Consider the following 24,712-nt stretch of genomic DNA (forward strand, 5'->3'; position numbering starts at 1 on the left):
GAAATGGAGTATCAGACATTCTTCAATTCTATGACTCACAGAACTCCTTGTTTCAACTCTGTTCCCCTGTCTTACAGGGAAAGGCAAGCAAAAATAAATGCCTCCACAGTTAAACCAGCACACTGCTTAAAATTACCTCAGATGTCTGCAAGATGTCTGAATTCTTTTTTTCCTACACCAGCAGAGACAGCAAAATCTACTCTTCGGAACCATTTGAGCTCTGCAAAGTGAAAGGCTCCAGGTAAAGCACAGAGTGCTGTTATTTTTGGAGAGCAACTGACCAGACTCAGCCCCAGCAAACCCAAACCAGGATGTTTTCACAGTCTGAAAAGTAATGTCAGCAGCAGAACAGCATGAATGACGTCAAGATGTAATTTCAGTTATCCACGGGTGCTGTTTGTAAGATCATTTCAGCCAGATTCTGAGCTAGTGTAGACAAGGGTTGTGTATCACCTCCGGAAGACAGGAACTGGGGTTCACGTCCACCAAAGCAGAGCTGGTTTTGTATGTTGAAAAGAACAGAGTCAGTTAAAGAGGCCAAAGTACATACACCAATTTACCCTGGGTAACGTCGTAACAGTGCCCCTTTAATGCTAGTGTTAGCTCACCAGATTAAAGGTTCCTTGTTTCTGCTCAGGAATTACCAAGCAATCTTAGTCGGTAAGGTAACAGCAGGAGCAAAGTCTAGTCACTCTCTGAAAGGTGTTTTGTATGCCACAGACCCAAAAACATTGGCCTAATAGCTCCTCCTGCTCATAAGGCCACTCCTGAGACTAATGGAAGGAAAAACAACACCTGCAATACAGATGCAAAAGGAACCTGAGCTTCCCAAAGTCGTGTCATATTCAAACTCCTTCTACATCCAGAAACAACTAAAAAAACTTCAGGAATTCATACTGAGCAATGCATTTTTTCCCAGAGCATACGCCTTAAAATGCATCTAATTCCTACTCTAGTGAGAAACATCACTACTGAGGTCATGGAGACGACTAAAATCTCAAGTTTGCCAGCAGTCATTATTTTCTTGTACTACAAGGAGACGGTATTTCTGTCACACGTTCATTGGAAGCCTGCAATCATCGTGTTACTGGGTCCTGACCTTTCCAAACGGGTAAACATCCACTGCTTACATTTTCAGTGTGATGCTTTGGCTTGGAGAAAAAACCAATTTCAGAACTTTCAGCCCTTCTGAAATCGGTTGTTTTAGAGCCAACTCATGTCAGCACAAATTGATTGCTGTGACAAAACGACCAAACTGGGTTTTCTCCTCTGCTAACCGAGTTTGCCGTCTGTACTCAAGTCTACACAATCCAAGATTGAGGGGGTGTGAGCATAATTGGTTTCATATTCCAATTCTGAAGGATCTTTCCAGACAAAGAGCTGTCATGCAATCTCAAATATGCAATCTCCATCCCCACTGGATATCTCCAATCTCAGCAACACAGAGCAGGAATTCCTCGAGCAATCTCCTGCTTACTTTCAACCTCTCAGAACAGCAGAATAACAAGGAGATGGAGGAGCCTCAAAGCCAAACCTTTCTTGTTTCAGCCTTTTTTCTACTGCAGCCATGCACACATTTGGTAGCTGTGCATGTACATTGACACATACAGACTTCAGGCCAGAACTGCAACTCATCACAAAACCCTGTGAGTAGTATACTATGCACTAGTGCTCCCCACACAGTTGCTTCATTATGTCTAATAGATGTAAAAGTAATGTCTGCACTTCACAGACTGTCATTTGGAGGACAGGGCTACTACTCAGACAGCTACTTTACTTAGTGGAGACTTTCAATTTACCACAGAAGTGCCCTAATACAATCACTATCATAGCACAGAAGTTAACTTGCAATTACTACTATTTCAGTAACTCTCTAATTACTATCCCAGCATTAAAATAAATGAGAAGGTAGCAGCAGTGAATGAGAAAGGCCATCTTAGTCCAGCTGTGCTCATCTGCTCCTACTGATCTCGATAAAAAGCAACTACAGCATGAGTTTCAGAAGCTTGAATTGGCTGCCACCTAGCGACATAAAAGGCAGGAAGCCTCAGAAACGCTCCCCATAGGATGCTTGCAGTCACCTGTCCTTCAAGAGCTGAAATTAAACCGTATCCTGTAGCAACGAGTTCCACACAACATTTGTTTCTTCTGTTTCAAATTCAGCCAAGCTTCCTGCTGCCAGTCAGTAAAAACCAACACATTTTCAGGTTAGCTTTTCTGTACAGAAATGGATGCAGAGCCCAAAGGAGCTCACTGTGCCCTTATCACAGAAGCCAATCCACCATTAGAGCTCATCCAGACTGAAAGCGACTTCCAAATCTCATCACAGACAGAAAAAAGGTGAAGAGAAATCAGCGTACTTAAATATTTCTTTTAATTACAATTACACTCATGACAAGTATTTTTATCGCTTGGAACTCTTCAGATATATCTTGGGTGTTTGCCATCCTGCAGGAGGACCTTTCAAACCAGCTCTTTTCCAGATGCGCTCCAAATCTTTCTCAAATTTTGCCTAAAACAGAGGAAAAAGACAGAGAGAGAATGGCAACGCCTCAGAAGCAACACTCAGGTATTCAGACGCTGCCCAAGTGCCCCGCTTGGAGGATGTCAAACCAAGTATCAAAATACAGTGAGCCATAGGAAAGGCATTGAAGATGCACAAGGATGCTGGCAGCACTGCCTTCAAAATGCTGCGGTAGCAAAACTGAGAAGACAGAAAGTGAAACAGTGAGAGGATGAAGAGGATTTCTCATCACGGAGCACACAAAATTACTTCCCATGAGAGTGCAGAAACTGAAGAACATTTAACTCCATTTAAAGAGGCACCTATGCAAGGTGAAAACTAACAAGGAATTATCTGAACCACAGCACAGCAGGCTGCCAAAAGGCAGCACTGAACGAGAATATCCACAACCTGAATGAAGGCCAACGTCTTCATGCATCCTTTCTATTAAAGGAAGAAAAGGGTTCTATATAGAAACAATAATAAAGTCAACAGGGTATGAGCAAGACGGATAGGATGTTAAGATTAAACCCATCTCCCTGATGTACTGTAGGCATGTGAATTAATCTTCTGCACAAACACAAGTTCTTCCCTATTAGTCACACATCTAAGTTACTCACACCTGGTAATTATCACACACAGCTGCTTACAAGCACAGAAAGATTCTGAATTAGGCTCTGAGGATACACAGGTAAAACTCAAAACAGCAAATCAGCCCACGCTACTGGGCCAGTAAATCCTGAATTCATTTAGGCTGAAGATCCAGCACCTGAATAAAGGGCAGTTTGTAAAGGGTGTGCACCTACAGCTTCAAGCTGAGCTCACCTGCCGCTTCTTCTTGCGCCCTTCCTTTATCCTCCTCCTCACGAACTTCCTCCTCTTCAACAGCTTCTTGAACTTGTGTCGATTCATTTTCCGTCTGCGGATCTTCAACACGTTCTTACACTGCACCGTGTTGGTTGGTGTCCCTTCCCCTTCCTCCACATCAGCTCCCACATCAGATGGAGGACAGTCATATCCCTGGAGAGGCCCAGAGTTCACTCCTTCCTGAGCATTGCTGACCTCTGCTTTAGGAAGGGAGTATCTAACTGCCAGCCAGCTTTCTAAGGGGCTTATGGAAAGCTTTCTGGGGACCAACATCTCTTCCAGTTCAGGCTCCAGCGTGTGCCACTGCTGAGGCTGGGCTCCATTCTTATTGGGTGGCTGTGTGCAATAGTTCACAGATGTGGAATGACAGCAGAGAAAGGAAGACACCGACCTCGGCAGAAAGTGCCCTTTGAGAAGCAAAGAATCGCATTTAAGAGGCAGAATTTTCTAGAAGCATCTTCACAAAAGCAGCACTAGAAAACTCAGCTATAACAACAAAGGAAACTACACACAAGCAATTAAATCCCCAACATTAGAGCAAAGGAGGATTGTTTTAATTCGAACCCAACCATGTGACAACGATCCCACCTGCTAAAATTACACCAGGCGGCACTTTATCGTGTAAGCTGTATAACGAACCTGGAATAGCTGTGAACTGTTCTCTGCTGTTAAATGTAACAGACTACAGCTACGTGATGCTGCCAGCACAACCAGATACTCACACTGCACAACCAACAGCCTCCCCATCCGCATTGCTTGCTGGAGAAGAAACCCCTGGGAGCCCAATTAAGACAAACAGAATCGAGCTCACCTGCAACTCGTGAAGCCTTCAGCAGCCGGGAAGTCAGCTGTGATAGTAACATCTTCGCTTCATTCAGTCCACCAGACCCGGTAATGACTGTTAAAAGTACAAACATTGAAGCAATGAGGCAAAACGGGCTGTTTTTTACACTCGAAAAAGCACTTTGAAATGTAACCCCAACTCTCAAATAAACCAGTTCCACTGTGCTGGATGTGACAGGCCTTTAAATTACAGAGATAGCGAATGAAGCTTCTATTTCACATTTAGAAGGTAGGCAGCTCCAACCCAAGCCCCACTCGCACATCCCGGCCCAGCTCAGCACTACAGCGCCATTACCACAGCAAACAGCGGATCGCAGGCACTTCAGCTGTGAGGAACCGCACTACTGCTCGACCTCACCGGGAGCCGAGACCGAGATCGCAGCCTCTCCGCAACCCCAGACAGCGAGACTGGCCGCTGATAGAGAGATACAGCTCTCAACTACAACCGAACCGGGCTCCGAACGCCAGGCCTAAGCCTCCCCTCAGGCCGGCCGGCCGCCATCACTCACCATCCCCACCCGCTTCCGCCTCAACTTCCGGTGCCCGCCAACACAGCGCCCCCTGCCGGTGTCCTCCAGCACAGCGCCACCTACCGGCGGCCGCCGGAACAACCGCGTTGGGAGCTGTTCTAATGTAGTAATGGAAGAGAGTGAGCAGGGAATGGAAGCGCAGCCCTTTAGCTGAGCTGTCCGGGCATGGAAGCAGCTCCCAAACAGAGGTCAGACACAACGTGCTCCAACAGCTGCAGCAGGGATGCACATCCCGGTCAGCAGGCAGGGAAAGGCCGCCGGGCACCTCTCCCTCCATGCCCTGACGTGTATCTGCAGGTGGCTGCTGTCCAGGAACAGCCACACCTGCTTCTCTTCTCCTTCACCTCTTTTTGGGTACGAGAACCACCATCTTGGCACAGCATGAAAGGCCTCATCAGCTGGCATAGGGAGCCCAGCACTTCAAAGAACGCCTTGCTTTTTATCCTTCCCTCCAGCCAGAACACAGAGATCTTCTCACCAGCTGCTTTCGGTGTTTCAGACCAGAACAAGGCTCTGTCTCAGCTTCAGGTATTGCTCCCTTCACATTAAACCATTGCCATCTCCTCCAGGTTCGACTTTCTGCCTAAACACCCAGCTATCTGTACAGAAGCCTACACCCAGAGCAATGAACTGAAGCAGCTCATTAAACAACACGATTTGATTAAACAAGACTTTATTGAAGATGCTTGCAGAAGTCTATGTACAAAACCACATTCCCACCCTGAGATCAGGATGCCGATCGCCCACTGGGAACAAAGCAATTGCCCGGTGCTGTGATGTACCAACTCCATGTAGTTATTCAGATCTGGAGGATCTTTTCCAACACATCCACCATCCCAGGCTCCAAGAGCCCAAGCTGGCAGGGCAGGCTGCTGGTTTGGCTTTGGAAGCAAAGAGGAACCAGATTTAACCTGTGGTCTTGAACTGATGTAAGCTGATTCCAGGAGAGACCCATCACTAAGAGCGCAGTAGTGTTGTCAGGAAGGGTTAGAACAGAACAGTAGCAATATCAAGGAAGAGTAAACCTTTCTGAATATACCTGGAGGGGGGGGTGGATATCAGACTGGCTATTTCTATGAGAACCTAAGAAAACCCTGGAGATGAAGACAGTAGTTGATGCAGGTTGAATAGTGACTGACATGCTGTTTCTGTGCTATATGATGCCCGTCTACCATGGTAGAGTTTCCCCTTGCCAGTCCAGGAAGGAACCATTTTCTTTTTCACCGAGACGATCCAGAACAGAGAGAATACCAGGGATGGCCTCTTGCACCTGCAAGGGAGCCTAGAGAGCAAATTGAGGTTGTTATTACCAAGCATAACTGAGAAGACAAGCTGCATGTAAGGAGTTACTAGGATTAAATGGGACCTTTCTCACGTTGCATATTGTGCCCATGCAGTGCAGCGGGTTGTTGGTCAAGGGTGGGAACAAGGGATTTATGCTTTGCTATTCGTGTAGGGATGTCACTAACCATGTTTCCGCCCATGTCTGTCTGAACCCAGCCTGGATGCAGAGAAATACAGAGAATTCCATCTGATTTCAAGTCTGCAGCGAGACATCTGGTGATCATGTTCAGCGCAGTCTAGAAGAAGGGAAACCATCTATTAGTATATGCTGCTTTTTACCACCTTGCAGGCCTTCGTTCTCAGAAGTATCTCTAAGGGAAGCATCGTGAAAGCTCCACCTCATAAACTTATTGCCCAAAGATGAAACTCAGTCACGATGGGAGATAAACATTCAGGTTTTTTTTTACTTCTGCTCAGGAAAACAAGCACCGTTAACAGCTTATGAGTAGGTGGTGTAGATGAAACTGCGTGTCTAATCCTGACAATTCATTCGAACTCGGTTTCTGGATGTAACAGAACCAACACTGTGATCATCTTAAGCTCAGAGTGGCCTTTAACTCACAGACCCGCTCTCACACAATGAGCACAGCCCAGGAATCAGCCAAACCTTTGCTATCCTGTAGGGGTAGACCTTGAGGAACATCTCATTCGCCTGGACGAGTTGCATGGAGGCAGCAAGAGAAGACATATTAATAATAGCAGCTCTGTGGCAGCCCATTCCTGTGCTCAGCTGAGCTGCCTTCCTCAGAAGGGGTAGAAAAGCCTGTGAAAACAAGAGTTGGTTTTAGTTTGGTGGCAGGGGGCCTCTGCAATGCCATCAATCAAGCATGTTTCTCCCAGTTCTTACCTTAGTGACCATCAACTGGGCAACCGTGTTGGTTTCATAAATGGTGAGCATTGTCTCTGCTGTGACATCCTCCAAGGAGGCGAGCACGTTGATGCCAGCGTTGTTAATGAGGCAGTTCAGACCTTTGTCTCCCACAATTTCTTCCACTTCTTTGACTACTTTCTTGATGCTGTTTTCACAGACCACATCTGCACAGAGGAGCCAAGAACAGCCACGGTGAGCAGCAAAGTGGTTCAAAATGCTAAACCGAAGTTAAAACAGGACAGCGAATGGGGACAGTTAGGCAGCAAACAAGGACGGAGGCACCACACTCAGAAGATCTACACAGATTACATTCCCTGCTGTTATCTCAAGATGAAGTTATGGATCTTTCCATCTGCTGGAGGTCATGCACAGCTACTGACCGTGCAGAGATTTCAGATGCACTCACCTGAACATGCTTCTATTTAAGCCTTTTACTCACCCAGCTGGAGGAGCTTGATATTGCTGTATTGCTTGCTCAGCTGCTGGAGCTCCTAGGAAGAAGAAATGATTTCTGTTATCTTCTTTGTATGTCTGTCTGTGGCAATTACGAAGCAGTTTGTAGACCTGCACCTCCAGAACTGATGTTTATTGTTGTAGCCGCACTGAGGGCAGCAGCACTACCTTGTTTTCCATCCAGCAGCTTCCTTGAGAGCAAGACTGACTGCTCCAAGAAACTGGGCTCCTCACCTGCTTAGCCAAGAAACCAGCACAGTAAATTCTCAGCATATAAACACAGAGGCTGCATTTAAAGCCTAACCAAAGGTCTTTGATCAGGTGGCTCTGGGTGATGGTTCCACAGCAGACACTGTGCTCAGGCTGCGTGCCAAGCTGGTAATTCCTCCCTGCTGTTAAGCAGAGCATAGTTCTCCCAATGTTTAGCTGGTGCCAGACATCAGGTCAGAGCAACAGAAGCTCCTTAAGACTCTTTGCCACTTGGAGATGCTTGGGGGCTCTGTGTCCTCTCATCACATCTATATCTCCACTGATGCTCTACAAGATTCTCTCCAGGCTTGTTTAGTAAACTTGCTCTCCCCTCTGCAGCCAACCTACAGCTGCCATCAGGCTTGGAAGGAGAAGAAGCCAGAAGCACAAAACCAGCAAACATTCCTTTCCCTGGACAGGAATAGTTCTGCCATGTCAAGGTCTGCCATAATTACGCAGCTCTGGACTGTCTGCTATACTTCATTTTGATAGCACCAATTATGATCAGCTCCAGAAGGTGCTCTGGCTTCCACAATGTTTTCATTTCTTTATGGCTGGGATTGCTTTGCTGTCAGACCAGAATAAACTACAGCTGTGAGGCAGCGGATAAACCTCCTTTGCTAAAAGGCCAGAGATGTTCTGTGCAGTGAGAATCAATGAGGGGGTTCTAAAGCGAGCCAGCAATACCTTCGATTCACAGCTCCAAAGGCTGTAGCATTACGCCTTCCCTGGAGCATCAACACTTCAATTGCTGCATGTAAACCAGAGTTAAAACTCAATAGTTGTTCCATTTAGTTAATTACTGTGTTCATTTAACGGTGACTCCCACTCCAAGCGGTTTAAGATTCACAAAAGCAGCTTCTGGGCGTAACGTTAACTTGGACAGCTTTGGTCTGCAAGAAGTACAGAGCTCTGATGCTCTCAATGAGAACAGGAGTGGAAAACCCAGCTAGGAAACCCAAAAAGCACAGGAAAGCCTATTCCTCTCCCTGCTGTGCACAGATGGGAGGGCCACAACAAGCCTATGGCAGCCCGGACAGCCGCTTGTATTTAGTTCTGGTGCTGCAAAAGCTGATTTAAAACAAACAAGCTAACAAAGCAAACAAGCAAAGCACTCAACACCAGCCCCACGTGTTTAGTGTAGTGGCTCTAAGAGGTGTTTGGTACCCAAACAGTTACCCATGAGAATCAGCTCTCAGAGATTCCAAGGGGAAAGAAAAAAAAAACACCCTTAAAACTGTGATTAACAGCTGTTGTTTCCTGCTTGCTGATTTTAATTACGATTAACAAAGAGCCAGCCTGCTCCAATTTCAACAGGATCCTCTGGCGCTGAGACTCCAGATACAGATCCATCAGTGCACGGATTGTTAGGCTCCAATCACGGTGTTATGTTGCCTCTGTCATTTAGCAGGATTTACTTTGCCTTCTTTATGAGAGCATTATTCACCCTGTTTACGAGTCATGCAAGGAGCCTGGCTGTGCCGGACCAATTGGAAGCAATTGAGCAACCTAAGGCAGCTGTGGTAGGCAAAGGGGATTCAGTGCCCCTTCCCACTGCCCTGCTGGTGCTGCAGACAAAGCCAAAGCACTTCAGATTTGCCCTGAGATGGGCTATCCAGTATCACAGCACGCAGCCAAATTGCTGTCAGATTATGGAAGAAATCACACCAAGCGGCTGCCGACTGCCCCACAGCAGGAAGTACAAACCACTGGCGTAAGCCAAAATTAGAAAGACATTGAGCAACACCCTCTTCCTGATATAGCAGATTTGTTATTGGAAGGCTGCTCCAGAGATTGCTCAGCTGGTTTTGTCCATCTGGAGTGCAAAGATGGGACACGAGGGTTATTTTGGAAGAGATTTGTAGCTGCCTTCGCTCAGTGCCGGAGCAGCCCAAGGAAAGGCAGATCAGAAGCAAAGCTGGGCTGGAGGAGCCCAGCACGGGACTTTTCAGGGAGGGGCAGCGGTTATCTCCATGTGCCTGCAGGCCTGCTGCATGCTATCGTGTGATCTTAGCCCATTTGTTAGGCAAATGTTCTGCGGAGGCCACCTAGGAGGTATGCAGCACAAGAGCTGGAGTTATTACAGCTGCCAGCAGCCTCGCATGCAAAAGCTTGCAGCTGTTCAGCCTTTATCCCGGGGTTAGCGGGCTACAGGAGATGCTGCTCCCTGCAGCAAGCAGAGCGCAGGCAGGCTCCTGGCCAGCACCTCATCCAAAGTCGGGTCCCTGGGGTGCTGCCTGGAGGATGCTCTTGGCATGCAGCTGTCAACAGCACACGCTCTGCTCAGAGCCCCTCTGGCTCATTCCCCCAGTAGGGATGCGCTGCTGGGTATCGTCCTTGAGATGAGTGCTGGATTGGCCAGTAATTAAGTGTATTTAATCATTATGCCTCTAAAATCCGGCCAATTATTTGTTTTTTTAAAGGCTGTGTTTTTCATTTCTGCTTTTTCCATCCCAGGATTTCAAGATCTGGCAGCAGAGTGAAGCTTTGTCTGGGAGAAGGAAGATAAAAACTACCTGCCTCTTTTTTAACCATACCCAGTCCAGCAATATTACCCAGCTTGGAGCCGGGCAGCTGTACCCACTGCATGGCTCAGACACATCACTGCTTGCCCCAGCAGCGGTCAGAGGCTTTGTGCCAGCATTAGCATTGCAGATGAGACAGATAGCAGTAGGGAGACTACAATACCTTCAAGTAAAGATTTCCCTTCCTTGTGGAGTTTCCAAACCCATCTGTTAGAAATATGCTTTCAGCCGGCTGCGCAGCTCTCCACTGATGTGCTGCCAAAGCACAGCACATGGCTTAAAGGTCCTGACAAAGAACAAAAACCCACCCTGAGCCCCCCCCAAGGACAACTCCTGCTCCGAGAAAACCCCAAAACCAAAACAAACCAACCCAAACTAAGGATGCACTCGTGTGGCCTGTTGGATCCCCACTTGGGGTTACAGGAACGCAGCCCTGTTGCAGCTTCCTGCCTCCAGCAGGCACAAGCTGCCAGAAACTTTCCAGGTTTCTCCTGCCTCAAGCAAGCAGTTGCCCGGCCTTTCCCAGGCACCACACTATGGGAAGGCTGTTCATTCCTTTGTCTACCAAAGCTTTTTGCTCAAGGTCTGCGTAATGCTTCCTAGGAAGCTCTTCCTGCTGAAGGAACCATGTTGCTTTTTCATATGACTGATTCAAGGCCATGACAGTGGGAAAAAGCTGCCGGACATGAGGGCCAGCAAAAGCAGCTTGAAAGCAAGGACCTGCACAGGGAGGTTTCTACCACTGAAGGTCCCTGCAATTTGGACCTTCAAGTGTGCAGTCACCAATAGGAAATCCAGCTGGGACCTGAAGGAGGTCACAGCTCACAGCATGATCACAAGTAGAGGCTGGGAGCTCCTGCAGTGGGAAGGTAACCCGCGCCCACACTGCATCACTGTAGGTCCATTCAGAAACATCCCCTCAGTGCACGTTTGTGCTGTGTTGCCTGCTCTGACATGGAGAAACAGAAGGAAGATGACTTCCTTCACCTTCCTAAGCACCTATAGAGCAGCACAGTGCTGCTGCAGAGCTGAGCAGCCAGGCTGCAGCCGTTCCTGCCCTGTGCACAACACGAGTCCTCACCCCAGCTTTAGTAGCTGCATGTTGCCAAGATGAGGCTGAAGCTGCTCGGAGGTGAGCAGGCTGATAACCTGCTATCAGCTTGTCCCCACAGGTTGGGTTGTCTGGCGTTCACATACAACAGCCTGCGGACAGAAGACGGCTGCACACATGCAGCTGCTATATTGCAGAAGGCAGGTAAATGAATTCCACAGTGACACACAGCAGCAGGCACCGATCCCTGCCCAGCCTAAAGACAGTATCTAAGTTGGCTTCATCCTTACTGCAAGTCCAGCAGGGAACGGGGAAAGAGAGCACGAACGAGCAGCGCAGAAGGGACGGAAGAGCTTTAAGGGATACCCCTGGGAAGGCTCCTGGGGCAGCACCCATCTCCAGCTCCGCCCGACGATCCACTCTGCCCCCTCCCTCCCTCTCCGGAGCGGACACCCAGCCGGCAGCAGCCCCACGACCCCCTCCATCCCGCATCCCGGGTGCCCGCCCCAGGACTCAGCCCGCCCCGCTTACCTGCGCTTTATCGGGGTAGCGGCACGTGGCGAAAACCACCTCTGGGGTGGGATCGGAAGCAGCGAGCCCCCTCACCAACCCCAGCCCGATGCCGCGGCTGCAGCCGGTGATGAGCACGGAGCGGCAGCGCGGCTGGGCCATGCTGCTCGGCTCGGCTCGCTCTGCTCCCACCGCTGCCCCACGCGGTTCTTAACCTGCACCGCGCACAGCCGGCACCGAGCCCCGGATCCGCCCCCCCCCCCCGCCCCGCCCGGCCCAGCGGGCGGCCCCGGGGAGCTGCAGATCGCGGGATCCCCTTCGCTCCCCGCCCCGGGACGGTTTGTTTTTGCCCATCTGCTGCACGAAGATGGATAATGGTGAAATCTCTGCTCCAGCACAAGAGGAAAAGGGAAGAACAGAAGCACTTCTAACCGCTAGCAGCTCAACCTCCAGCTCCAGTCAGCCCAGCTCTCTGCCTTTACAGCCCTGAGCAGCACGACCTATTGATTCTGCATTATGGGAAACCTCCACAGTCCTCCTGTGCTATAATAAACCCCTCAGTGCTCTGGCAACGCTTTCCCAAATAACCTATTGCTGATCTGCACACGTTTATCCACGTGTACCCGGGCTGTATACAAAGGCTTTCAGCTACATCTGTTAGTAATACGCTGTTCTACTTTCTCCATCAAAAGGCTTTTTAAGTCGGGCTTTTAAGAGGTCATTAAGTTCATTTTGATAGGTGCCAGGAACATCATCTCCCTTTAAACTTGGAAAACTCAACAACAAAGATTGGGTAAGCCCTGCAGCTTCCCTGTGAGAACTCAAAAACCCCATGAGTCAGCCTCATTTCCTCCAATGAGAAGAAGATTCTATTGTTGCAAGTCATGTAGAGGAGCTCAAGAAAAGGGCAAGATATGTGAATATCTGTCATGGCCTTCTACACAAAGATAAAAGCCCCCAGCAAGAAGCTTTGCTTGCAATTAGCATCTTTTGCATCTCTGTCACCACCCTTTGTACCTAAGGGCTTGAGTGATAAGAAATCACTGCAGGTATCTTGTGATGCTGCTGCAGAAAGCCATGGCTGATCCTTACACCTGCTGAACACACTCCTTACAGCCAGCACAGCCTCAGCCCCGCTTCCTGCCTGCAGCGCAGCAGCTCCTGAACATGAAGGAAATGGAGGCCAAGGTTTAGCAAACATGCAGGGTTTGTCCACTGGAAAAGTTTTAGATACAAAGTTAAGTTGTGTTTAATTGTCACTGTGCCTTTTTACGGCACCATAAACACACACAGCACTTGGCAAACAAATCGCGAGGGCAACATCCATCATAAACCTGCTCCTTTCCCTGATAAGTCTGAGAATACCCAACAAAAGCAGCAAGCAGAATGGGCTGCACTGCGCTGCAGAGGGGAAAGGACATGGCTTGAGGTCAATGAACCACAGATCAGGGGATAACAGCCACATGCTGCACTGACACCAGAAGGGCTGCAGCCATTCCAGGTTCCACGTAGTTTCTCACTCATTTATAGACATCAGAACAGGGCAGGCCTCACTGAATGTCAATGGGGGTTATTGCAGCTCCTTCTGCCAAGGCTTTTAACCAAGCTCTGCTTGCTGGCATCTGGCTCCTCCTGGAGGAATCAGCTATAGAAGACCTGGAAGACTTCAGCACTCATAGTCTAACGGGGCACAGTTTTGTTGTGCCATTTAGCTCAACCTGAGATGCACACACCAAATGCAGATTTGCTTTGCTTAGCAATTTCTCACCCCCAGTTGAGGACAATAAGGACAAGGGTTGCCCGGCAACTCAAGGAAGAGTTGCATCACAGTACAATGGGGAGAACCTTTTTTCTTCTGGTGAAGCAACACTCTTAAGTAATTGCTACTTGCAGTTTCTACACTTGAGTGAGCTCCGTTCATAAAGCTCCCATTGGTCACTGCAGGGTGTATTTTTGCAGGTCTCTGGCACTTTTTCCAGCTGATCATCAGGATAAGAGCGGTGTTTGCAGAACTAGAATCATTATTAGAGTGATAATCTGTAGATCTGCAGACAAACAAGAAAAAAGTAAAGTTTAAAACAGCCACTCCCTCTGTTTAAATGGCTTTTTGATCTGTAATCTGCTGCCTTCGGGTCAGCAGAGTTCACTCTGAACAGCTTCTAGGAAGCTCAATACGAAGAGCAGCCATCCTGCCACAAACCACAGGCATCATCTTCCAAAGCCAATGGAAGATCCAAAGCTGGTCACCTACTGCAGCACCATGCTCTAAAGGCCCATGCAGTGAGCTGGGTGGTCAAGGGGGAAGTTTCCAGCACAGTGGAACCTCTCCCCCCATTTTCTCACACTTTCCCAAGTTTTTATGACAAGTCTTTCCAACAACAAGCAGATTCTCATGAATCACAGCTCTGTAATCTCCTAGAGACCAGCTGTGCTTGTTACCCATACAGTTTACTCATCAATGTACTAGGAACAGGACCAGAGCCACTGTTGAAATTCAGCTGCGTCAGCTCCATGTTAAGTCATGGGGACACCCAAGTTCTGTCCCACAAGTTTTTGTAGGTTACCAAACGTTACTTTGATATCAACTGCAGGGGCCTAACCTAAGATTGCTAACTTAACAAACTCTGATTGAATTAAAATGCTTGTTAAGATGAGACCACTGCAAAGAGCCAAGGTGTGAAGTTTTAAACAGGTTATTAACACCCGGCATTGCTATCCAGGAATTGTGACAGATACATCAGTTCTAAGCCCCCAGCACAGTAAAGGCAGTAAAACTACATGCACATAAGCTTCCCTATAGCTATTAAATACACGTGAAGTCTTTCGTCGTGGACTTGGAGCAAAGTAAAGCAGTATTCCTTGTCCTTATGGCTCAGTCACATTACCAGGTGGTGAAAAACAGGCACACCTCACACCCAGGGAGATGCACCTACTCCTGTCTATGACTCAGCCCTCATATTTCAACAGCTCTGTTTTACACTTCCTCTAGCTACTCTAAGCATCTTCTCACAACCCTACCTCCTTGCCAAGACATTCTGTGTAGCTATCTGTTTCAGCCTTTCTGCTGGTGAAGACAGGTTGTTCTCTCCTAGAACAGGATGTCCTTTAATGCTGTGATATAATCCCTTTTGTTTTGGAACCAAACCACTTTAGTAGACAAACAGACACACGTTTTCTCCCTTGTGTTTTTCTTTTTTCCTCTCCAGATTAAAAGGGACGCTATTTATTTAGCACCTCACACAAGCACAGCTTAAGACACAGCTGCTGGTTTTAATGCTAAGTGACACAGTGTTCAGATAGGAAAAAAGTACATAGCTCAGATCTTACCTTTATCCTTGGCTGTGCTACTTGTGCTGGATGGCTGCCACACTGACTGCTAGCAGACATGACACTCAGCTCAGGTAATTCCTCTAGGAGTCCTTCTGGAGGAAGCAGCAGCTGTGAACCTGCTTCCCCCTCTCTGCTGCCTACCTCAGGAAGCAAACCAAGTGGTGATTTGGGAAGCATCCAGAGCAGAAGGAAGTAATTGAGCAGGGAAACACTTGCTCCAAGTCATTAGCAGGTAGTGAGGATTAAGAACCACTTTAAATGGGAACTACTTAAAAAAAATAGTTCCATTTGTTTCTATTAGAAACATTTAGATCAAAGTTACTTCTCCTATTGCATTACGTCTTAGCTACTGTAATATTTTGACTTCTACTCAATGAATTATTTAGCAAGCCAGGTACAAAAACATTTGTTTCCATCTGTGTGCAAAGGTCAAGATAATACATACAGTTTGCTGATGCAGGAACAGATTAAACAAGGGGTGACTCTAGCTAGAACCAGCCAGCACAGCCTCACGCTCGTATCCCTCCCCTACTCTGACTTACTGATTACATTCCACAGCAGCATTCTGTTGGAACTCCACAGAGCTCTCCCTGAATCAGCTGCCTGTCTCAGTTGTCTTTTCTCAGCTGAAATGTAATCACAAACAAGGTGAAGACTTAGACAATAACAGATGGGTGACCAAAGAGTCATTAACCTTCCCCCAGAATAAGAAACAGGGTCACCTACTGAAGCGAGAGATACATTTAGGACAGGTAACTTAACTGTGTTGTAAAAGTATTAAATCCTATTAGGAGTACTGAAACCTCTCAAGAATCTACCAGTCTACCCCTCTCCAGGATGGCCCCAGCACAGCACCTACTGTATCTATAGACTCAGAGCACAGCAACTTAGGTTTGCCATTAGTCTACTATAATTTGTTACACCTCTCCAGTTCAACACCAAATTTCTTCTTTCCTTCGGAGCAGGCAGAGTGGTATAGCTCTTAAGAAATTACTATCAAGTTAAATTAATATAAAATCAAATATTTTAATGAAATTAGGGAGCACGAGTGTAACAGCTCAGATATACCATTAGAACTGATACTACTGGGCTGTGGGGTATTGGCTGTTTTCAAAAGGCTCTTCTTCAACAAGCATGCAGATTGACAAACTACTAATCCCTCAGAGCATCAAAGATCCTGAGTAAAGAACTTCAAACCACTTGAAGTGTGTATATATTGGAAATGCCTTATGAGCTGGTGGCCTGCACACAGCATCACACAGATAAAAAATATACTACTTTCAATACACAGAGCTAAATACTTTCACATTTATCAGAACTTTCTACACAAGTTTGTTTTATAGAGTTCAAGTTTTGAGTTTTCTGTATATATCTTCCACCTGTATTAAACAAATGCTTATTTACATTGTGGATAAAGTGTAAAGGCTAGTAAGGCCGTATTCCCATACTGTACTGTAACACTGCAAAATACATATATACACGTATAACCTAATATAGGCATCAGTTCTAGAAAAATCACTTTACGTTTGTACAACATAATTGAGTCAGTATGAAAAGACAGCTTTGTTAGCACCAAGCCACTCCAATGGTTTTTATGAACCTCCTTGGGCATTCTAATTCCACGGGAAGGACTGTCCAGCAGAGCATTCCAACTGAGGAATGCAGATCCTGCTGCAGAACTAGAAGACCCAAGCAACACTCTACGTGCTACGGTATGCAGATTACAAAGAACAGACATAGGAGCATCCAGACAAGCTCTGCAGGGTTAGCAGCTGTCGCTCCAGCATAACAGCCATGGAGACAACTACCAGATAGAGTCCTTTGTGTAATTGTATCTTGTTATTGTCTTTCCTTTGGATACATGACAGCAAGCACAGAATTACCACTAACACCAATTTTACTGAGACCAAGTGGTTTACAAGCCAGGCTAACCCTGTGCTGCAAAGGCCAAATGGCAAAGAGCTCCACTGCTCAAATTCCAAAGGAAAGAACTCCTCACGCTGCTCATCGCCTATGCCTGCTGTGACCAGGATGGTCTCGGTCGTAACGATGGCTCGCCCTCTCGTAGGAACGAGAACGCTCATGCCTGTGATTCCTGTAGTAGTGGCTCTTCTTCTTGTACTTCCCCGAGTGGTCGGAACGCTCTCGGGATCGGCTCCTGGATCGAGACGAACTCCTGCTGTGTGATTTCCGTGCTTTGTGTGCTGAGTATTTATAGTCTTTAGATTTCTTGTAACTTCTCATCTTGGAACCTTTGTAAGTCGAACTGTGGTTGAACTGCCTCGGAGGAGAGTCGCTGCGGCTCCTGGAGCGGCTGTGGGACTTGGAACCACTGGATGTGGAATAGCTTTCACTTTTCCTACAGGAAGGGTAAGAACATGATTTTATAAGTAAAAGACTCCACATTACTACACTCACAGCTCCTAAAGGTCATCACAAGAAACACACTGACAGTACATAATGATACACAATACTGAGCTCACTTTAACCACTTCAGTGCAGCAGCACTCCCTTCACAGCAACATACCTGTGTTTAGGGGATGCAGATCTGGATGGTGATCTTGAGTAACTCTGATCTCTACTTCCACTTCGACTTCTGCTTTCTCTGCCTTTCTGAACCCTGCAAGGGACAACAAACACAGTAAGTTTTGTTCAAGGTAACAACTAGGGAAAAAGTAAGTTTCTGTTATGCAAATCTTACCCATTTACAGGGCTATTCGAACTTGTTCTTTTTGTTCCTTCTGCTTTCCTTTTAGCATTCTTCATTGCTTGAACAGGGAGCGGTGAAGGTTTATTTCCTTTAACCTCTTTTGGAGACTCTAGAAAAAGAAGCCTTTGTTACCTTGTTTTGAAAATGTGAGCACTAACCAGAAGAGATAAGGATTGAAGCCTCTCCCAACACTACTTTCATTTCACTTCTAACAACCCCTACTGCACCCGTGTTGTTTCAGTACATGAGCAACTGCCCACAAGTGGATCTGAAGAACCCCAAGTCGGGATTTAACTTGAAACATTTCCACCCAAATACTATTATTACTGTCACATAAGGGAGTTAGCTGCAATAGCAGCACATTGCCTCCTACAGCACTTCACAAAGAGAGAGAATAACGAGCAAGAGAAGAAAAACCATCTCAAAAAGCCATGCAACAGACCACAAGTTTCAGACCTCTCACCCAGAAATACGACTTACTGAAGTCCCCACCCATATCTGTGCTATATTTCTTTAGCATAACATGCCAAAATTGAGTATTTAAGTCTACTGCCAAAACCACACACAAGCACTTCTCTCCACAGAATACATTTAAGCTAGCTTTAGACTAACTGGAATTTAGTCTTTACCTGTTTCAAGCAGTTTCAAGAACTATTCAAACTCCACCATTAGAACGGTAGATGAAAACAAATATTCCAAACAACTCATCCACTGCTTACCATTTTTAGGTAGAGGGGAAAATCCTGATGTGTTATCCAGTACCGGGGCTCCTTCAGGTAGTAGACCTTTAGCTTGTGCTTTTGCCTCTTCAATTGCTAATTTCTTCTTTTCTATTTTACTTTCCAGATCAGACAAATCAACCTGTAACGTCAAGAACCTCGATTATGATAGAACTTTGCAAGCTAGAATTTCTACTTTCTACTCCTAGGGCAAGGACCCAGGCCCTGTGACTAGCACCCTGTTCCAATAACATACCAAGCTTGCAGCTGGTGTCAAACAGGGTAAGGTTTTCCAACTCAGGTTTCAACTTGCAATCTTTAGGGGACTCTTAATATGAAAGAAACAAACCTTTTTTCTAGTATAGAGCTGCAGAATTTTTAAGCAGATTTCTTGTATCTCTTCTTCTGTTGTCCCAAAGAGTAAAAACCAATGCGGACGATTAGGAAGCGGAATCTGAAAGAGAGGGGGAAGGGATACTAAGCTCTTGCTTCTACTATGAGACCTAGCAAACTTAAAGTTAATGGAACCACAGGCTCACCTCCAACGTTCTAGCTGCAAGGTATATACATGCACAGGCAATGCTTTCTGGCTGAAATCTTACAAAGACATCCGTCCTCAGGCTATCGTTCATGTAATTCCTGAAAGACAGGATAACAGAGTTGCAGAGCACAAGATCTTCCTCTCCTGATGCCCCTCTGCATCTTCTCTCCCCGCCCCCCACCCTCAATTCTACAAGTACTGCTTTTTTCTGCATTCAACTAGACTTCAATATTACACCCCTGCAGATCTAAAAAATAAAAAATAAAAATTGAATGATTTTACTAAAACAAAAAGAAAAATCCCTCAAGGGGAGGGATGTGTGATAGAAATTAAGTTTGACTGACTGGCTGCTGAAAATTCAGCTGTGAGATGAGAACCATTTTTAACTTCCCTTTTCCTTCTGGATCTCTACTGGCCTGCTCTCATGCACTAGAGAGGATTTGCATGAAGACAACATACAATATAATCTGAAGTACTCAGTTACAGACTTTTAGGTTCACATGTTTCTCTGCAATAGGGCTGAGCCCAGAAGGTTTGGAAAGTAGCAGCTCCTGCGGTAGTTATCCCATGAAAACGAAGTCCACTTCAGCACATGCCAGCCTCCACTGAAGATTTAAGGGATCCGTTCTCCTTTGGAAGCACTGTTTTCCCATCCTGAACAGAATTCTTTCCGATGCGAAAAGCAGCCATAGAAGAAAGGTCTCTGGAAACATCAGTTCAGGAGAATACTCAGTATTCAGGCAGATCTCTTCCTTGGCACATGAAACACGATTTCCAAATTGTCCAATTTCAATAATGTTGCTTAAAATGAATATTCACAGAATGAGAAAACTGTAAAATATCGCATATAATATTCCAGTCAGTACACTTGAAAATTATTCTTCTAAAGTCTTAAAAACAAAGCAACTTCCTCTGAATCTGTCAGTTGAAGCCCTTAAAAAGATCTAGATTTTTGAGCACGTGTATCAGCAAGGTATCACATGGGGAGAAAACAGAAAACAAGATCCTCCATATAATAAACTTTTTGAAAGTAGTTATTAATTATGTGGGTAGCATTATACAAGGATTCACTAACCTCCAAGACATCCAAACCAGAGACCACAGTCTAGACACTGGTATCCATTTTACACAGGAGAGTTAAAAGGAACTCGAAGCTTTTAGATGTCAAACTCCCACCTGCTCTGGTTGTCTTACATTCTTGCTTTAGCAAAGAGCAACTGCTGCCCCAGATGAGCAGTCGTAACCACCAACTCATCCTTCTGGGAGAAAAGAACTTTAAAAGCCACTCGTATTGTACCACAAAAATGAAATGAGGGAACAAACCTACTGGCAAATATAAGAGGAGAAGAGTGGTACTTCAAGCATTAGAACTTCATATATACTTTTCTTAACTTGTCAGGTTGAAAAACTTGACTGCTTCCAACCTTGGCCACTGTATGCTTTCTGTGTGGGCTCAGAATCAGGCCTGTGAGGAAATGAATCCTTGTCACAATGTATTCACCAAAAAGTAACGTTGTAAAATGCACATTTCAAAATGAAAGGCAACAACTAAACTGGATATAACCACCTGTTTTCAAGTACTGGAACCTACAAGCATTAGTATGCAGATGTGTCATTGTAACATCAGAAACATTTCTCAAATGGAGTAATTTCTTCCCTCCTCCTCACTTACCCCTCCCTCCTTTGATAAGGAGTAGAGAATTGATAATTAATAATATATAACTGACAGCTGAATACTTCATAGATTATGACAAGTTGAAGGGATCCCCATGTAACAGTACTGGAAATAATAGCAGTACTAAATTAGTCTCACATGATATCTCTCATTTACAAATTGAAACTAGATTTTAGTTTTTTATTGTTAAACCGTATAGGAATGTATTAAATCCTACCTTCATTTGCTCTTATCTAAAAATACATTTTTTTTTTTAAACAGTTGTAAAAGTTTTAATACTAAAAACCATTCAAAACATCAACATCCAAGTTATAAAACATACAACAGTCAAAAAAAAACCACAATAAAAATAAGTCAAAGTTTAAGCACAAGAAGCAGTTGGCCAGTTACTATACTATCATGTGCATACCACCTGTCTAGAGTCAGCCTTCTCTTTGTAGAGCCTGCTTTGGTTTGACTGAAGACGGCAGCTATCCCTGCACCATAGCGCTTGGGCAGCAGAGGAGAAGTCTTAGTCACTTACCCTCAGAGGCTACCCTTTGATTAAAAGAGTACAGAAAAGAAAAGTCAAAACTGGTTCTCTGTACACAGGCCACAGTACCAGACAGTTCAGTCAGCAGAAATATGATCTTTGGATTCACACTATTTTTAAACCACGGTATGGTTAAAAAGCATCGTTGCTTAAAAGTATTGTTTATTTAAGTTTAAAACCTGGAATTTCTCACAAGCTTCCCATATCCAAGCAAATCTTTGCAGTAATGAAAGCAACAAGGCAGAGGATATGTCTCGGCAACCACAAATACAATGTGCTCATCCAGTCTCAGAAGCTGATACCTTGCATTATCCATAGGGATAAGAGAAATTTATCTGTGCTGAGATGTTTTGACGCACCTGTAATCAAGCTCAGGCAATGGGAAAGGCCATTTCCCAGCCTGGTAGCACACTGACTACACAATTTTCCACAAAGAACAAGAAACAAACAAAACCCCAAGAGAACCATTAAGCACTCAATGTTTTCCCTTCAGCTGAAAGGTGAAAGCAGAGAGGAGGGTAGTGAGAAGTCAGGGTGGAAAGCTACCTTACCATTAAAACAGAGCCTCAAACTTAAGAGGCCGATCAACATTTGGGTAGTAGTTTGGGCACTCCAAGAAACACTGGAGCTGTCTGCTGTGGCCCATAATCACTTCAGAGCATTGCTGCCCAGAATACATCAAGTGACATATTTCTGCTACTGCCCCTGCTGGTCTCTTACAACAAAGAAAATCAACTTACCATGAGGTCTGGACCAGGTGTTGGTTACGTTCACATTCTAATACCTGAAGGTACATAACGATTATCTGGAAGATATGGGTTATTGTGTTATTAACAAGAATCTTCAGAGCCACCTATATATTTCAGAGGGACATCCATGAGGCATCCAGTTTCCTTTCAAGTTCTAAAACACTTCACATGGGTGTTCGCAACAACAAGTGGTCACCCACACAACCTCTGCTTTCCAGTGCAGATGTTGGCATGAGTTGACACACAACCAGATCTGACCTTCCTAGCTCTCCGTCTTCTGAGCTCAGTCATCATGCTATTCATCTAGAGGTCTTGTCTTCAAGCTAGGTATGTTCTCCTATACAACTCACGACTCCTTTTTAGCTGTAACTTGGGAGAAAATATGGCTAGCTGCAATAAGTAACAATGGAAGTGTAACAACATTTGCAAAGAACAGACCTAACGCGGTTTGTGTCACTGGTGTATTCAGCAGATTTGTCCCAGGTGTAAAAGGAAAGCAAGAGAATGTAGACTATTCTGATTGGAAAAGTTCATACTCATCAACAAATGAGAGCAAATGCACAATGAATGATTAAGATGTCACGAGAAGCTAGCTTCACTCAGTTACCTGCTGTTCTTAGGAACCAACCATACAGCTCCCATCTCAAAGCATTTATATCACGTGCAAAAATGAGTACAAAGTTAAACGTATACAATACAAACCTTATGAGGATGCTTTACATGAACACAAAATCCCAACTCCTTTAGAACTCTTCTTTCTGCCTTAATAATTTGGTTCTTCAAGTTCACGTATTCTTGATCCAGTATTAGAGGTACAGGCTTTCTGCAAGACAATGTCACATTTCAAAGACTAACATAAACCCAAGGAGTACTCATCTATACACTAAGCTGTGTTTGTGTAAAGCTGACATACACCACCACTACTTCTAACACCAAAAACCTTCACTTCAACTTGGTCAACCCACTTTCCTCCTTAATGAGATCTTCTCAACGTGGTCTCCAATTTATTAAGCATGAAATGATACCAACATCAGCCCGCAAAGTTTAATGGATGAAATACAAAGCAAACATTTCAGAGTATTTCTAAACCTGAGCTTACTTTTTCTCTCGCAGATGTCGAAGGCGATGGAACACATTAATTACATCCCTGATGCGTCTGGGTGCCTCCTCAATTTTGGATGCCAGATGAACACAAGCCATTGACACATGCTGAAATATAAGCATTGCAAGAGTCTGATGTTTTACTCAAATTTGAAATCTCCAGCATCTTAAGGAGGGATACCATAAAAAACAGTGGTAAAAACAGGAAAACACTGAAAACTTCACAAAAATCACTGAATAATGCGCAGCTCTGCAAAGTTATGCCAGTCTTTAAGCCTGCAGGTTAGTTACCAATGCTCTGATCACATCCAGGTAGGCAACCAGGAGAAACAGAATAAAAGTTAAGTCACTTTCCCAGACTTACACATCACGTTTGTTTCTTACCTCCATAGAATGCTTCACAAAAGACTTGGTATAGAAGAAACGCTGAAATAGCACCTGTCCTGTAGCCATAGCAACCTAAAAAGGAAACAACCAGAGCAGGTATTAAGAAAACCCTTCCCAGGTCAAGAAAATACCACTTTGGGTGACTGCAACAGGTTTAAGGCCATAAAAAAAGCTAACAAACACAGCACTTCAGCCACATCCTGAGGCAAAAGGATGCCAGAAAAACAACAAACAAAACCAGAGGAAAAAGGTAACAACCTGTTTTTTAAGTACGAGAAAAGAACGTGACTCCTACACGGCTTTCCTCTTACAGCTTGACTACCTGAGGCTCCGTATTCAGGAGGCAGCTGGGAAGTTTCCCCTCTAAGCCCACAACGAAACTCGCTACGAGCGGCTCCTCCCAGGGCGGCGCACTCCCAGCCCGACCTTAACAAAGCCCGACGGGATTCCCCGCCCCGCTTCCATCAGCGCTTCCTGCCGCCGCCTCCGGTCCCGACCGCGAGCTCTACGGGGCGGCCTGGAGCCGTTCCGGGCCTCACAGGGACCCGATTTAACTGCCCACCTCGGCGGGGCCGCCGCGAGGCCTACGCGCCCCACCCAGGCCGCGGCCTACCTGCGGGAGGCGGAGCAGGATGCCGGCCGCCTGGATGAGCTCGCAACCGGTGACCCGCAGTTCGGTCTCCGTGTCGGGGTCGAGGCCGCTGCTCATGGACGGGGTGAAGCGCAGCGTGTGCTCGGGCAGCAGGCAGTTCTCCAACGTGATCAGCACTCCCGAGTACAGCCGGTCCCCGATCAACACCGCCCCGGGGCCCGGTACCGGTGCGCCGCTCCCAGCTATGGCGCCGCCCGCCGTAACGCCGGCAGCGTGAGGCCCCGCGGGGCCGCCGCCCGTTACCGCCGCCACAGCCGCCGCGCTGCCTGAGCCCGCCGCCATTTTGTGGTGCCGCCGCCTCGCCTGCCTGCGCTCTCCTTCTCGCTTCCCCCCCCCCCACCCTTTTCTACTTCCGGCCGCCTCCTATTGGCGGAGCGCGACGCAGCAGCGAGCAGTGATTGGTTGAGGCGCCGTGACGTCTGACGGCCTTTCGGGCAGCTTGACGCAGCTCTCGGGAATTTGAACGGAGTGGGTGGGACTTCCGTCTATACAACTTCCGCTTATAAACTTCCGGTTATACAACTTCCGGCTACAGAGCTTCCGCCTCTCGCAGGGGCCCGCTTTGCTCCT

At 46.2% G+C, this 24,712-nt stretch overlaps 3 protein-coding genes across 8 annotated transcripts; all 3 read right to left on the bottom strand.

Moving 5' to 3' along the window:
- Nucleotides 1-1,513: 1,513 nt before the first annotated feature.
- Nucleotides 1,514-4,748, bottom strand: AURKAIP1 (aurora kinase A interacting protein 1). 3 transcript variants are annotated; one of them, XM_072354062.1, is made up of 4 exons: nucleotides 4,509-4,738; nucleotides 4,182-4,268; nucleotides 3,329-3,777; nucleotides 1,514-2,512 (listed from the first exon to the last, which is right to left on the bottom strand). In XM_072354062.1, the coding sequence occupies exons 2-4, from the start codon at nucleotides 4,231-4,233 to the stop codon at nucleotides 2,405-2,407; spliced, it is 609 nt and encodes a 202-aa protein (XP_072210163.1). In that variant the 5' UTR covers nucleotides 4,234-4,268; nucleotides 4,509-4,738; the 3' UTR covers nucleotides 1,514-2,404. The 3 variants fall into 3 exon arrangements, with proteins under 3 accessions (XP_072210163.1, XP_072210164.1, XP_072210166.1); XM_072354063.1 differs by having other exon boundaries at nucleotides 2,265-2,512; nucleotides 4,572-4,716; XM_072354065.1 differs by having other exon boundaries at nucleotides 2,376-2,512; nucleotides 4,723-4,748.
- Nucleotides 4,749-5,389: 641 nt separating this feature from the next.
- On the bottom strand, nucleotides 5,390-11,986 carry LOC140261174 (C-signal-like). The gene is made up of 6 exons (XM_072354345.1): nucleotides 11,768-11,986; nucleotides 7,398-7,449; nucleotides 6,935-7,122; nucleotides 6,695-6,850; nucleotides 6,213-6,323; nucleotides 5,390-6,025 (listed from the first exon to the last, which is right to left on the bottom strand). The coding sequence occupies exons 1-6, from the start codon at nucleotides 11,906-11,908 to the stop codon at nucleotides 5,912-5,914; spliced, it is 762 nt and encodes a 253-aa protein (XP_072210446.1). The 5' UTR covers nucleotides 11,909-11,986; the 3' UTR covers nucleotides 5,390-5,911.
- Nucleotides 11,987-15,176: 3,190 nt separating this feature from the next.
- CCNL2 (cyclin L2) lies at nucleotides 15,177-24,491 on the bottom strand. 4 transcript variants are annotated; one of them, XM_072354269.1, is made up of 11 exons: nucleotides 24,104-24,491; nucleotides 23,488-23,562; nucleotides 23,102-23,211; nucleotides 22,705-22,825; nucleotides 21,994-22,058; nucleotides 19,045-19,144; nucleotides 18,855-18,959; nucleotides 18,506-18,647; nucleotides 17,778-17,895; nucleotides 17,604-17,696; nucleotides 15,179-17,435 (listed from the first exon to the last, which is right to left on the bottom strand). In XM_072354269.1, the coding sequence occupies exons 1-11, from the start codon at nucleotides 24,422-24,424 to the stop codon at nucleotides 17,081-17,083; spliced, it is 1,605 nt and encodes a 534-aa protein (XP_072210370.1). In that variant the 5' UTR covers nucleotides 24,425-24,491; the 3' UTR covers nucleotides 15,179-17,080. The 4 variants fall into 4 exon arrangements, with proteins under 4 accessions (XP_072210369.1, XP_072210368.1, XP_072210367.1 ...); XM_072354268.1 differs by lacking the exons at nucleotides 22,705-22,825; nucleotides 23,102-23,211; nucleotides 23,488-23,562; nucleotides 24,104-24,491 and adding an exon at nucleotides 21,134-21,258 and having other exon boundaries at nucleotides 15,177-17,435; nucleotides 21,994-22,635; XM_072354267.1 differs by lacking the exons at nucleotides 21,994-22,058; nucleotides 22,705-22,825; nucleotides 23,102-23,211; nucleotides 23,488-23,562; nucleotides 24,104-24,491 and adding an exon at nucleotides 19,535-20,379 and having other exon boundaries at nucleotides 15,177-17,435.
- Nucleotides 24,492-24,712: the final 221 nt, after the last annotated feature.

Source organism: Excalfactoria chinensis, chromosome 20, assembly GCF_039878825.1.
Source record: "Excalfactoria chinensis isolate bCotChi1 chromosome 20, bCotChi1.hap2, whole genome shotgun sequence".
NCBI lineage: Eukaryota > Metazoa > Chordata > Aves > Galliformes > Phasianidae > Excalfactoria > Excalfactoria chinensis.